The sequence below is a fragment of the Ictalurus furcatus genome, chromosome 24 (genome assembly GCF_023375685.1).
Source record: "Ictalurus furcatus strain D&B chromosome 24, Billie_1.0, whole genome shotgun sequence".
Lineage (NCBI taxonomy): Eukaryota > Metazoa > Chordata > Actinopteri > Siluriformes > Ictaluridae > Ictalurus > Ictalurus furcatus.
In genome coordinates, this window is record NC_071278.1 from 17501327 (window position 1) to 17516099 (window position 14773).

General features: G+C 37.5%; 1 protein-coding gene across 4 annotated transcripts in view; it reads right to left on the minus strand.

The window, feature by feature from the left end:
• Positions 1–823: 823 nt before the first annotated feature.
• Positions 824–14773, minus strand: part of calcr (calcitonin receptor) — a 54924-nt gene continuing 40974 nt past the window's right edge. For all 4 annotated transcript variants that reach the window (XM_053612722.1, XM_053612723.1, XM_053612721.1 and 1 more), the window contains 6 exons: positions 13169–13322; positions 9609–9669; positions 8031–8097; positions 7224–7442; positions 7072–7113; positions 824–2872 (listed from right to left, as the gene is read on the minus strand). In XM_053612722.1, coding sequence (XP_053468697.1) covers positions 2684–2872; positions 7072–7113; positions 7224–7442; positions 8031–8097; positions 9609–9669; positions 13169–13322 — 732 coding nt within the window. In that variant the 3' untranslated portion in view covers positions 824–2683. The remainder of the gene's footprint in view (positions 2873–7071; positions 7114–7223; positions 7443–8030; positions 8098–9608; positions 9670–13168; positions 13323–14773) is intronic.

Here is a 14773-nt window from a genome sequence, read left to right on the forward strand (position 1 = left end):
AACTTTTCAACATTTTTAAAGACATTTACCAAGTGGCCCATATCCTCTGGAGGATCATCTTAGTCATTCAATTCCCAAAATTTATCGGCCTCTTGACGTCCAGCAAACCGACACACCCTTTGGTTTCGGTGAAGCAACGTTTGTGTTTGTGAGTGCAGGTCCAAAAAGATCTAGGATGGATTAGCAGCTAAAATCTGTCACATTCTTCAGGAATACCACCTCACATACATATGTACTGTACAGTACTATTCAAAAATTTGGAATTAATACTTTCAGTAATATAAAATAATTTTACTATCATGCTACCACTCAATAGCTTCGTAAGTTTCGATTTATTTGTAGAAAATTAAAAAATGAAAATGTATATATGTCCATAATTATGAACAGCACTGTAGATTGCACCAAAATGTCTGTGAAACCTGTATGGCATTAAGAATGTTATAACTAAACTCTGCAGAATACATATTTAGATAATAGCATATCAAGAATGATCTAGATTCAAGAATTACTGAGCTTAATATGTTATTATAGCTTATTAAGAAAAATAGCTTAATATCTCAAGGAGACGGGATAAAGCATGACGGGAATGGTGTTATAGGAAAATAATCAGTGATGGGGTGGGGTGATGTGGTCTGACATTAACCAGAGGTACTGTTGCCACCCTGAAGTGGATCATTTTCCAAAAGCGGCATGTCCCAAAGAGTTTTATTCCTCATATACAGTTGCAATAAAATTATTCAGCCTCCATTGTAAATCGGGGTTATTATCAAAATTTACAAACTTTCAGCTGTTTGCAATGAACAAATCAAACAAATTGAAATAGTTCAACACAACGAATGTTTCAAGTGGTTTCCCCAAATTCAACTAAAAATGCAACTTATAATGATTTCTCCAGTCTCAAAATTATTTAAACCCCTGAATAGGATCCCTCACAACAGCACAAATATGCAAAATAGGTAGTGTCTCCACCTGATGCAATTAATCAAGGGCTTCATTAGTTGCACCAGGTGTGCTTGAGCTGGAACACATGAAATACCTGAACTGGCTAGGGGTAGAAAATATCTGAAGTACCTGGATGGGGCAGAAAAAGGAAGATATCAATGGCTGCAACCAGATTTCTGAGAAGGCAGGTTGTGAAAAACCCTCGAGTGGCTGCAAAAGACCTGCAGCAAGACTTGGTGGTGACAGGCGCTGAGGTTTCAGTGAGCACAGTAAGGCGCGTATTAAACGCAGAAGGTTTCCATGCCAGAACTCCAAGACGTACAGCACTACTGACCCAAAAGCACAAGAAAAGTAGTCTCAAAATCATATAAATAAGCCACAGAAGTTTTGGGATTCTGTTCTGTGGAGCGATGAAACAACTTTTTGGCACGCTGGATCAGCGGTATGTCTGGAGGCAGAAGAATGAAGAAAGAACACTCTGTCCACAGTCAAGCATGGTGGTGGCTCGGTGATGCTCTGGGGCTGCTTTGCATCCTCTGGCACTGGAAACCTGCAGTGTGTGGAAGGCAAGCTGGATTCACTGAAGTATCAGGAAATCCTAAGAGAAAATGTCATACCGTCTGTGAAGAAGCTGAAGCTTGGGCGTCATTGGACCTTCCAACAGGACAATGATCCCAAGCATACCTCAAATTCCACCAAGTCTTGGTTGCAGAAGAAGTCCTCGAAGATTCTACAGGGCCATCACAGTCACCTGACTTGAACCCCATAGAAAATCTGTGGTGGGATTTGAAGAAGGCGGTTGCAGCACGCAAACCCAAGAATATTACTGAACTGAAGGCCATTGCTCATGAGGAATGGGTTAAGATTCCTCAGGAACGCAGCCAGAAGCTATGCATCTCGTTTGCAGCAGGTCATAACAGCAAAAGCGTGCTAAGTCTACTAAGTACTAAACATGCTCGCCATGAAGGGGTTGAATAATTTTGAAACTGGAGAAGTCATTATAAGTTGCATTTTCAGTTGAATTTGTGGAAACCACTTGAAGCATTCGTTGTGCTGAACTATTTCAGTTGCTTTTGTTTGATTTGTTCATTGCAAACAGCTGAAAGTCTGTAAATTTTGACAATAAACCTGATCTGCAATGGGGGTCGAATCATTTTGATTGCAACTGTATCACAGCAATTTCCTAACGATTACAACTGTTAATTTCCTAAATAATTAAGACGAAATTCTTTCGACTACTGTCAGCGCTGCTGTTATAGAAAATTAATCAACACCTTTTGACCAACCAGTTTTGAGAATTCAACAATGCTGTCGTATAAGCATATATAATTTCTGTATATGATTTATCATTTAATAACACTGTTTTCCCCCCAAAATCTTTTAAATATTATATAAAACCTTTAAAAATATTTCTGTGTGTAATATATGGTATATGTTTTTCGTAAATATAATAACATATGTTGAATATATAACAGATGATTCCAAACTTTTGAATGGTAGTGTACACTTCAGGACACACCTTAGTGAGACACTGCTGCCAACACACATGTACTGAGTGTCATGTTGTCACCCTGAGATGGGAGAATCTGCAAGGACTGTACATGTGATCTAGTAACAGAGTCTCCAGTTTCCTTTGTTTCCTTCTTTCTTATGGCATTCTTTGAAAAAAATAGTTTCTCATATATTTCTCTGATGCTTTGTGCCTCAGGTGTAGGTGTGTTTGACCTTGAGAGCCACATGTTCACGCTGAGTCATCGACATGCCTGCCATTCAAGTGTTCACTGTTGTTGTCATAGTGGAACATGAAAGCAGGCACCTCTGTGATGGACGTGGTGGTGTACGAAGTGGAGCGCATGGACCAGTGCTCTCGGCGTCGCTGACCCCACTGCACTTTGTACTGCATCCACTGCCTCTTCAGAGTAGCCTGAACCTGCAGTAGGAGGTCAGAGATGTCACTTTCTGTTCAGTGTAAAGGCATGAAGAATTGTTTTTTTTTTGTTTTTTTTTTTTGCAAAATTGCCAACTTGATCCTGGTTCAATTTTTCTGTGATAAAGTCAAGCATTTTAAGCAATCTCACTTAGGTTAAGCTTAACCTTTCATTTAACACCAGTTAAATATTTAAAGGCAATGTGACACAAAATAACAATGCTTTTTTCATCATGTGACCATTTTAAAAAAAAAACAATAATACCTCAGTGATAAGGAGGAGGAGGAGGAGGTGAAATCTGATATGATGTTATTAATATATTTCCCCGTAATAAAAAAAATTAAAAATCAGAAGAGGTGTGCTGAGGCAGAGAAAAGCTTGAAGACACTTGTAGAAAATCTTCAATGCTCTTTCATATAGAACATTTTAAGTTCCTTTTACATTCTTCTTGTAAAAAAAATGGACTGCTCTTTATTTAAAAAGCATGTTTGGGGTCATTATCGTGTTGAAAGATCTATCTTTCAACAAGACCTCCTGGAAGAGGCAACCAAGATTTGGTCTAAAATATCTTGGTACTTAGCAGAATTCATGGTGCCATTAGTCTTCACGAGAGCGCCTTATCCACCAGCTACATAACATCCTAAAAGTATACATTTTCCACAACTATACTTAGGGAGTCCTTACAAAATTTTTTTTTTTTTTTTTGAAAAGGAAGGTAATTGGTTGTGTGTAATCAATATTTTACACAAAATAGGTTTGACCATTCTCTTGAAGAGTGCCAGTAATACTGGAGCTGCCACATGCCAATTATCCATGTTGGCATCCATGCATGCCAAAATCAACCATTTTAAGATTCCGTACAGACCAAGTAATGTGCATTGTTGTTCTCTGCTCGCCTATATAATGATTGAATTTGACTGCACTTGTCCTTCTAATGTAACTGTCATTTTTGTACATAATTCTCATCTTAAATCTTTCACATTATTTTCACTTTGTGCAATCCAGCTTATTCCTGTCCTAGTCCTTGAAGCAAAATATTTTACTGCACATGATTACAGTATATACATGGGATGCAATAAAAGTTGAACATGCTTTGAATACGTTTAACAAAAGGACAATACCTAATTTTACTGAAAAAACACACAAAATCACATCATAAAGATGCCCTAAAAAGGAATTAACTTGTGGGTGTCACATGCTTACACATCTTCTAAAAGGAGAAACACCTGATTCTATTGCTATAAATCCTTTTCTAAATATTCTAGTGCTATGGAATAAGACATAGTTCTGCAGGGATACTTGTGGAAACAAGGTCCACACAGTACAAATCATTAGGCAGAGACAAACAAACATCCTCACAAAGGCGCCATTATCCTGTTTCAGTGCACCTTTTCTCCTGTCGAAAGGAGATCCATCTTTAGGACATGTCTGAATAGTTTACAAGCCCATACTGATGATGATGAGAGTTGGCTGCTTATGCATGAGCTAATAATTGACCCATTTTCCAGGCCCAGAATAATTTTCCCCATATAAAACATGACTTTGATGAGGGCTGCTAATTCACGGCATTCTTATCGCTGCCAGTAACCACATGATCTGCATTGTCCTCGGTTTGTCATGTGCAAACTTTTAGTCTGCTAAATTTCTTTTGGCTGGACAGGCAGTACCTGCCAGGATTCAGTAGTCTGCTCACGCAAACTGCCACCTTGTTGAGCACATCGAATACATCTGACGTTAATTGAAAGTGTCTGGTCAATGTGTTAATGCTCAGTGAATGGAGGGAACTTTCAATGATGTAATTCTAACTCTTGACAGCTACACAGACCAGCCTGGGACAAGTTCAGTAGCTCATTGTGCAAAACAAGTTACCAATGTACCGCTGCGTTAATTAATGGCACCCCTCAACAGAATGGACAAAAATGCACTTTACACTTAAAAATACACATTTTTCCACTCATAAACTTAATACACCTAATAATCCAAATTTTCCAAAATTATCATAGGTACGTCTTTTTTAAATAATTATTTTCTCTCAAAATGCATATCTGTCAAATCAGTGGCACCGGAAAAACATTTTAAATGCAAATAAATTAACATTAAAAATGTATGTTTTATTGAGGCTGTATTGATGCCTTTGACCCAGTATCAGGTTAAAAACAGATAAAATCCGTTTACAAACCTGTAAAATATAACTTTTCGGTCTGTTTGGTGAAAAATCGGGACTACGTACAAGGAAAAGCTCTCATGCCATTTACAGCATGTGGCTAACGTCCTAATCCAGAGTGATTTACACCAGGTGGTGGATCACTGATACTTTGAGGCTGCTTTAGTGTCTGTTTGATGTTGTCATGAATTCTGCAAAGTATCAAGATATTTAAACCAAAATCTGGTTCCAGGAAGTTCACATACCCAAACTTGCATCCAAATCAATTATATCACAGTGGGGATAAAATGTGCCCACAAAGATTGACATTGTGAGGACATTTGGTTGATTCATTTTCTTCATTTGTTTGTTTGTTTTTCCAAAAAACAAAACAAAAACAACATTTATAATAAAAAAAGAATTTCTTTCAAAAACTAAAAGAGCCTAAAAGTATCCTTTAGGTTGTTGAGGTTAAAGTTAGGGATAGATTTAGGTGTAGGAATAGCATTAATTAGCTGCATAAATAATTACGTCAGTGAAGGGTCTTCACAAGGACAGTAAGACAAAGTCTGTGTGTGAGCGTGTGTAAGTATTTCACATTAAGAACCACAGTGAAAAAATAACACAGGGTTGCTTTAAAGTAATAGACGTTTCCCAGCGGTGCCTGCTTCACCCCAAAACACTATTTTTGCTTCAAGCATCACTAAAACTGACTAAAGTGGTTGCTTTTATCATTTGTCTTTCTGTCAGCACTATAGGAAAACCTGACCCCGGGGAAGTATGTGCCAAGGTGTTTTCTAAAAAAGGTGGTAAACTGAGGAATTCACCCAGAAACTTATTGAACACTAGATTGGTAAATAAAATGCATTTACCACCAGCATCAATACAGTGCAGAGTGAAAATACTACAGCAACTACTCAATATGGCAATTCTTCTTGCTGACACATTTCCTAATTCTACATACGGTATCATGTGATGTGTGGCTAAAATTTTAATTGATTTTAGAGTGTGATAAGAACAGGAGTAAGATTCACATAGTACTTTAGAAACAGATTGCTGAAAAACACTAAGTGGTTTAGTATGCTGTATGGCCCTACAAACGTTAAGAGTATATTATGATAAAAGGCAAAATTGTATACAGTTGTATTGTGTACAGAGTGACTTTGTAAATAGATAACTAAGTTAAACCAGTGCCGTATATTTAGAAAGTCTCATGCTGTGTTAATATTTCAAGTCAAGATCTTGTTCTAACGTAAAATATTTTGTCATAAGCATATACAAACATTTTAAACAAATGTCTCATTCATAAATCATGTGACTGTCATTACAGTGTCTGAGTTTTTTCACGTTTAGCAGTTATTTGTGTTTTTCTATAGTATTACTTATTCTATTACATGATGTATAGCTCATTATTTATTCATTCATTCATGCATATTCAGTTAGTGCTTTATTCTGGTCAGGGCCATGCTGGATCCTGGAATACGTCCCTGGATGGGACACTAGTCCAGTGCAGTGCAGTGCAGTGCAGTCCAGGGCAGGGCAGGGCAGGGCAGGGCAGGGCAGGGCAGGGCAGGGCAGGGCAGTCCAGGGCATCACACATACACACAAACACACACACACACTTACACGCTCATTTACGGGCAATTTAGTGTAGCCAATTCACCCACATGCATGTTTTTGGGAGGTGGGAGGAAATCAAAGAACCTGGAATAACCCACGCAGATACAGACTCAACACATACAATAACCCGAGTTCAAGACTGAACCAAGGACCCCGCTGTGATAACGTGCCACCCTGCTTATAATTTATATTTATTTTAAGCAGAAGCTTTAACAGGAACAATATTCACATACTATACAGTAATACTCCAGAATCATTTAATATTCTGTATGTAGGTACAAAACTCATTCAGAAAATTCAGATTTCCACGAAGATCTTAAGAATGAGAAAATTTCATCTCATAACTCTTTGTAAATAACTGTAAGCTTTCTGTGCAAAGCCCAAGAATCAGTTCACTCAAGAGATAATACCACAGTGGGGTGTTTCACTAATGCCTACCTCTCCGTTGAAGAAGCAGAATATTGTTGCCACCAGCAAGCCCTTAAAATTGGAACAAGAATAAAGGCAAAGAATTAAAGTCTTTGTCACTAGTTACACAATTCACCCAACCACAAAAATAAAAAACGAGCAAACATATTTTTCTAATTTACCTGGTAATGCAGTAATATGTGCATGATATAGTCGTATACTTCTCCAGCCAAACGGTTTTCTGGCCTCCATGGAAATATGACAAATTGGATTCCTAACAAGGGCACGAGAATGAGAGTGGCTCGTACTGCTTTCATATACATGTTGGACTCTGCACGATGGGTATCCTTCAGCTTCAGCACCAAAACCCTCACAATGTTCAGCAGAAAGAACAGGTTAACCTATGATGAAGAATGGTGACAGAAAATGCATTCATATTCACAGAATAAAGGAATATTTCTAACAGTAAGCTCCATTTATTTTTTTTTTACACAGAATGGCTGAAAAGTTTCACCCTCTGTGAATAATAAATCATGGCACCAACCATTCAAATGCTATTAATGGACTGGGGGGTGAAACCAGAGTACCAGAGGAAACACACACAGGGCTGAGGTGGGATTCAAACCCCCAATGCCGGAAATATGAGGCAAATGTGCTAATCATGAACTACTAACTATTGGTCTTCATTTAAAAAAGAGTAAAAGAAGAATACGTAAAAATGTTAAAAAACGATGATGCTGTAGATGTGTTCCTGAATCATTTCTATGTTGATTTAAATCTATGGTTGTCCAATCTTAACCACCTGGCAGGTGGTTTATTGTTTATTTGGTTTATTGTAATCGTATAATAGAAAATACTACATAAATTGGACAATATTGAAGACAGTTTTACTTGCAGGATGTTAAGATGACATTTTTTGAAGTGTAGATTCTGTAACAGCAAAATGAAATGCATAAATGGAGACGATGGTATTAAACTTGAAGACTCACTACTAAAGCTGCTACAATGGGTCCATGAACCACATACAGCAGATGGGTCTCTACGCTCATCCAGCAACTGGTGGAAAAAAGACAATAAAGCATGCATCACATAAAGCTTACAGTCCCCTTCAAAAGTACTGGAACAGCAAGGCCAGTTATTTTGTTTTTGCTATACACTGAAGACATTTGTGAACAAAAGATGAGTATGAGACAAACAGAACAGAATTTCATCTTTCATCTCGTTATAATTATATCTGGATGTGTTACACTTGAAACATGACACCTTTTGTTTGAACCTTCTCATTTTTCAAGTGACCAAAAATATTGGAACATGTGGCTGAAAGGTGTTGTGCCAGGTGTGCCCTGTTAGATTGACTGTTTATAGTATGTATAGCTCTGAATGTCTACTCTTGGTTTGAGCCCTGGGTTTCACCTGCGAAGACTGCATTTGTTGTTAAACCAACATGAACACCATAGAGCTGTCTAAGGGAGAAAAGCAAGCAATTTTGAATCTGAGAAAAGAGGAAAATTGATCAGAGCCATTGCACAAACCTTGGGCACAGGCAATGCAACAAACTGGAATGTCCTGAAAAAGAAAGAAACCACTGGTGTACTAACAACCAGACATTAAACAGGTTGACCAAGAAAAACAACACCAGTTGATGACAAACATTGTGAGAGCTGTGAAGAAAACCCAAAAACAAAAGGTCAGTCATATTACCAACAACCTCCACAGAGCAGGGGTAAAGGTATCACGATCCACTGTTCAAAGAAGACTTTGAGAGCAGAATTATAGAGACCATACAACAAGATTAACCTCCATCAAATCATGAGCAAGGACCTAATGATCCAAAACATACCAGCTCATCAGTGAAACATGGTGGAGGTAGTGTCATGGCTTGGGCCTGCATGGCTGCTTCGGGAACAGGCTCACAGATTTTTATTGATGATGTAACTCATGATGTTAGCAGCAGAATGATTTCAGAAGTCCACAGAAATCTGTATTCTAATTTACAGAGAAATGCATCCAATCTAATTAGAAGGAACTTCAACATGCAGCAAAACCATGATCAAAAACACACTGCCAGCTCAACAAAGGACTTCATTAGAGGTCAAAGTGGAAGGTTTCACCAGACCTTAACCCAAATGAACATGCATTTCACCTCCTGAAGGGAGAAACCCCCCCCAAAACAAACAACGATTAAAACCAGCTGCGGTAAAAACCTGGAAAAGCATCACGAAAGAAGAAACCAACAATTTGGTGATGTTAATGAGTTGCTGGATTGATGCAGTTATTGCAAGCAAGGTAAATCCAAACAAACATTAAGTGTTATTTACTTTAATACTATCTGTTCTAATACTTTTGCTCTCCCAAACATTGGGTGATCTGCCACCAAAGGTGCGAGATCTATTGTCTCATATCCGTCTTTTGACCTCAAACCTAATGGTCTTCAGTGTATAGCAAAAAGAACAGAATTGGCCTTGCTGTTCCAATACTTTCAGAGGGGACTATGTGCCCACTGAGCCTGGAATCTATTCAGTATTTATAGCATGAGGGCCAAAAAAAAAAAAAAAATCATTACTCACTTGTCGTCAAAATACTTTTTTCTTGCCACTGCATGGATGGAGGCAGGTACCAGGGGAAAACCTTTAAAATAGCACACACATGTTGTCTACAATGGAGTATATCAAGAAAAATGGTCATTTATCAAGAACACAAAGAGCTCTCAGTGTGGTTAATAACAAATTCCTCTCTTCACAATATGTACTGTAGTTTTATTATTATTATAAATAGTACAAACGTCTAATATTATATATCGTGTGTTTGAATGATGACAGTAGATGGATAGAATTACACACTCCAAACAAAATCTACTCATATGCCAATAACACAATGGAATAAAATGACCCGTTATCGATGATACATCATCCATAAATGATGGCATAATACATTATATTTTGGGGATTTTCAATATCAGGGGAACACATTACTATAAGGTCCAAAAATAGGTAATATATTAATACTTAACTAATGCTTTCATAATCATGAATTAATACATGCACTGATCCTTGGTGAATCCATACACATCAACAGCCTATATAACCATTAATAATGGTAATAGTTAAGTATTAACACCGTGATAACTTATCCCGTTATCATCACGACCTGGACTATGTAAAGATAATTTACATAATGGAAGGTGTATTTGCAAACAATGTCAGTTAATCCAGGTTATATTGTAAGTTTGAGACCCGTTTATATTTGTGTTGTTCAGCATTACCAATCCTAAACTAAACTCTGAGTTTACTTGAACAGGCCAGTTTGCTTTAGCCTATATTGTGTAATGAATGTTACTAATGTAAATGATAGTAATTAACAGAATGTGTTAACGAGATAACAAGATAATGAAGTAAGCTTCATTATTTCTTAATGCACAAAAGATTAGTGAATGTATTAATTCATCAATAATTCATCACACATTTATCATATTTGTATTCATTTGTAAGTCGCTTTGGATAAAAGCATCTGCTAAGTGAATAAATGTAATGTAATGTAAAGTAAATGTTGTAGACCTGACATTAAAGTGTTACCAAAGTTAGCATAGACAGAAACCTATGAATCAGACCAGTGTAAAAAGCCCAGATTCTCTGACTACAAATAATCCAGATTTATCATCTATCCCCTTAGGGAACTATGTCAAATACTGTCCAATGATATTGCAAAATCTTTAAACTGTTGCCTATTCACGTCTATATTGTGCACTTTACCAATATCTTGGCTTCTTTAACATCCAGAGCCGCCGTAATGCACCAGCTATTTCCAATAAATTGTCATAATAACAATACAACTGGCAATGCCATGGGTGAACCAGGATGAATTGAGCCCAACTGCTGCAGATGGCACATTTACAAATGCACAATGTGTCCTGCCTGTGGATTAGCTCATTTATGAGGGTTTGCAGAATGGCCCAATGTTCTCTCTGTGAAATACACAGGGTGGCACATTCATGACATGGCTAAGGAAATAAATTACACAGCAACGTTTGACACAACCTCTAGGTCATTGTGGTACATTACGCTTTCCTGTAACTAACCCACTTTCTTTGTTATTACATATTGCAATGATGGACCACTGGATGTTCAATTTGCACTAATATAACGATGTGAATAACATGATTTCACTCTTACAAATATGTAGCAATTCCCATGCTACGATTTGTGGAATATGTTATGAAGGTTAAGATGGAGGGTGGTGCTAGTGTCCGTATATCTTCTCACATTAAATCCCACCATCACTTTCTTTCATTCTTAAAACTTTCTCATGAGATCAGACTTAGGTGCAAGTGCACACGGATAAGTTCTGAGCTTTGTGGCATGTATCGCTAGGACCACACACTGATCTGACATACTCTTGACATACTGTACTATCTTCAAGATGTGGATAGTTTAAACGTTGCTGTTGTCTATGAGAATGATGTGAGTTTGATGCTGCAGTCCAGGGACTGGCAACTGGAGGACCGCAGTACGGATATTGACCCAGAAAAGTATTTCAACAGACCGAACCAAGCCTTCAAAAATACTGTAGCAAAGTCAATAAATGTATGAAAAAACTGGCCATAGTTCAGTGATTTTTTTTTTTTTGGTTAATGAACCAGCTTGGCTTCTGTACAAAGCAGATGTTGTGTCTGTTGTGTCTTATCTAATAACGTGCATTTATATCAGTTACTTAGCTGAAGGCAGATCTGTCCTTGAGAAAGGATAGTTTTTGCTAATTGTATTTATCCTCTGGTCTGATTAGTCTGATTAAAGTGATGGCATGGCTTTTTAATAAATCAAGCATAGCAGTTAGTATAGTACTCTGTTAATCAAGATTGTTCTAGCTTACCTGGTGTTGGTATAAAACTGACCAAATTTATATGTCTAATTAATATCTGAATACATTCAAATACTGAAACTAGTAACTGAAATTTTAATGCAATCTAAAGGCATTTGACAGTCCTACTATGCACAAACTCTTCATGTACTATAAAATATAACTTTATATATATTTATCTCTACAGGTCTGAGAAAACGCATCCAATGTCATTGTGGCAAATCAAAGAAAAATTAGAAAATTTAGGTAGTGTCAAATTTAGACATGAATACACCTGGATGCTATAGTATAGGTTGTTTAAGTTAACAATTTACAGTGCAACTCATGTACAGGAATATAAAAGTCATACTTTAAATCATCTTGTTAATATACACTATACAATTGTATAAACAATATACAATATACAAGTTGATAGACATGTATTTCCATGCAGAAACAGCGAGGCAGATGGTAATGAAAGCAAGCTAAATGTATGTTGTTAGTCTAAAATATTTTAAACTGGATGAATCCAATTCTAGAGTCAACGTCATGCTGTTTAAGACTATTCTGGGAAATATTTTTTTTTCTTTCACTGTAATAGAATGGTACCACGTTCTATCAAGTGTAGAGGTGTGTTTGAGAGTGTTTTTTAAATCTCTTCCTTGCTCACTGCCAAAGTGTGTCCCTCACACACGTATTTTCATTGTCCTTTAAAGCTAATTAAAATGCAAATAAAATCCTTTCACTGTGGCATACCGAGTTCCTTCGTGACCAGTGCCGTGTGAAAGAGCGCATTTCTCTACTGCTAGTTGCGCATCACTATCCAGTCCTGCTAGGGCCACTTTTGAGGGTGGCTGTCAAACCTTGTTTCATGCCTTTCAGTGTAGTTTTGTTGTGTCAGATTCATTTTTGGACATTACTGAGGCCAGAATTCTACAATGCATTTCAACTCCTGGGTCTTTATCAGCCTGGAAAAAACATCCAACTATCCATCCATTTTCTATACCACTTATCCTACACAAGGTTATGGGGAGCCTGGAGCCTATCCCAGGGAACTCGGGGCAGAAGGCGGGGAACACCCTGGACGGGCTGCCAACTCATGGCAGGTTACACAATCGCACACACATTCACACACTCCTTGGAAAAAACATCCCTCTTGGTCGCTGGCTCTGTTCTCTGTCTGTGTTGCCTCCTGATTTACCCTAAACCTACCCCAGTATAATAACACTCAGATTAACAAGAACGCTAATGCAGATGGATTTTAGCTAAAAGTGTAGTCCATGCTGAAACTCACCCCATCCTAAGAGATAATACCAGTGAAGGTGCTGCTCTTCAGCAAAAACCGCCACCACTATAAGAGTGTGCAGATAGATGCCCTCACACAGCATCCAGAAATAGTTACAGCCCAGTATGTACATGTGGAAGAACTGTAGCACCTTACAACCAACCTACAACAGCACAGAGGAGAGAAGGAAGAAGTAAAAAGTGTCTTGATATATAAGGAAGAGTGCAAATTATATTACGAAACCCCCAGGAACATTGGGGGCTTGAGTGTTTCTGACAGCTTTCAGTTCCTTTTTATTTATTTTTTAAATTTTTATTTTTTTACTTTTTGTCCACGAGGATGTGTTATTTTAAGAAAAGCTCTCTGTTTGTACCAAAACAACAACAAAAATATGTTAGTTGGATGGCATTCAGACAAGCCCTTATCACCAAGGTACTTATGCAGTCTCTTTTTACAACATTTCCAATTCATTTTGGTGTCTTCATCAGATGCACTTTTGATGGACAAAGTGTGTGTAGATAAATAATACTGATGTGTGGAAACAGAAAAAACATACTACACTGAGATCTGTGAATATTTGTGAATACATACATTTGAGAATTTGTACTTGCGAAATGCAGGAAAATTAAAATCTTAACCTGGGATTAATTCCGATTGTTCAGCGCATCGGATTTGCCAGTTTTAAAAAGAAAACAGCAGCAATTCAACCATTACTTCTTTTCCTAGCATTCCTTTCCACATCTAATATACAGTATATACAGTATAGTAGAAACTGTCCATTTACATACACTCATTTACGCCATGTGAATGGTTTTCGCAGGCTGATATTTATATGATCTTGATTTGGACACATTCACAAGATTTGAAGACTTTGTCTTTATATTCTAGCTTCCTTAATACTCGAAGCAAAGTGATTAATACATGTTGGGATCTTGTTATTTTCTTGTCTGCAGTGTTATAGTAGCAGCAATAATTTATAAACTGATTCTGTATATCTGCACAGGTCCACCAGACTGACCATTTTGGCAGACATGATCAGACCAAGCTGAATTTTTCAGCAGGGTGGAGGGGAAGTAAATCACTAAAGTTGGACCAATAAACAAGAATACTGTAAATTCAATGGAATGGAATGAACACAGTACTCCAATGAAATAAAACCCTTCTCTAAGAAAAAATCGTGTTTACACAGAGTACGAACAATGATCATGAACATCATTTTCATCTTGCTGAAGGCTGGACTATTTAACAGCACACCTATTTATTTCTTGCTCATTTCCACCACTTCCAAATCACGCTGAGCTGCTCCACGTGTCCAGACCAAAGAAGGGAGTGCAGAGCTCAGAATCTGCTGAAAAGTAAAACTTGTGTATTTGGATTGGAGCTGAGCGCTGTCAGTCTGACTTGTCTGCAGTCAGAGAGCGAAAGAAATGAAAGCTGGCTACGGAGTTGAGCACATGGATTAAATGAGAGGTCTTTTCCTCTGAAAGAACATAACAGTGTGTGTAGCAGCAGAAGTGAGATTAAATCCACGCTGAGTTGATTTTACATTCTGACCTCACAACTGCTCCCTGCTCCATTTACTTTACTCCAACCTGCCAGCTAATCTACATTCAA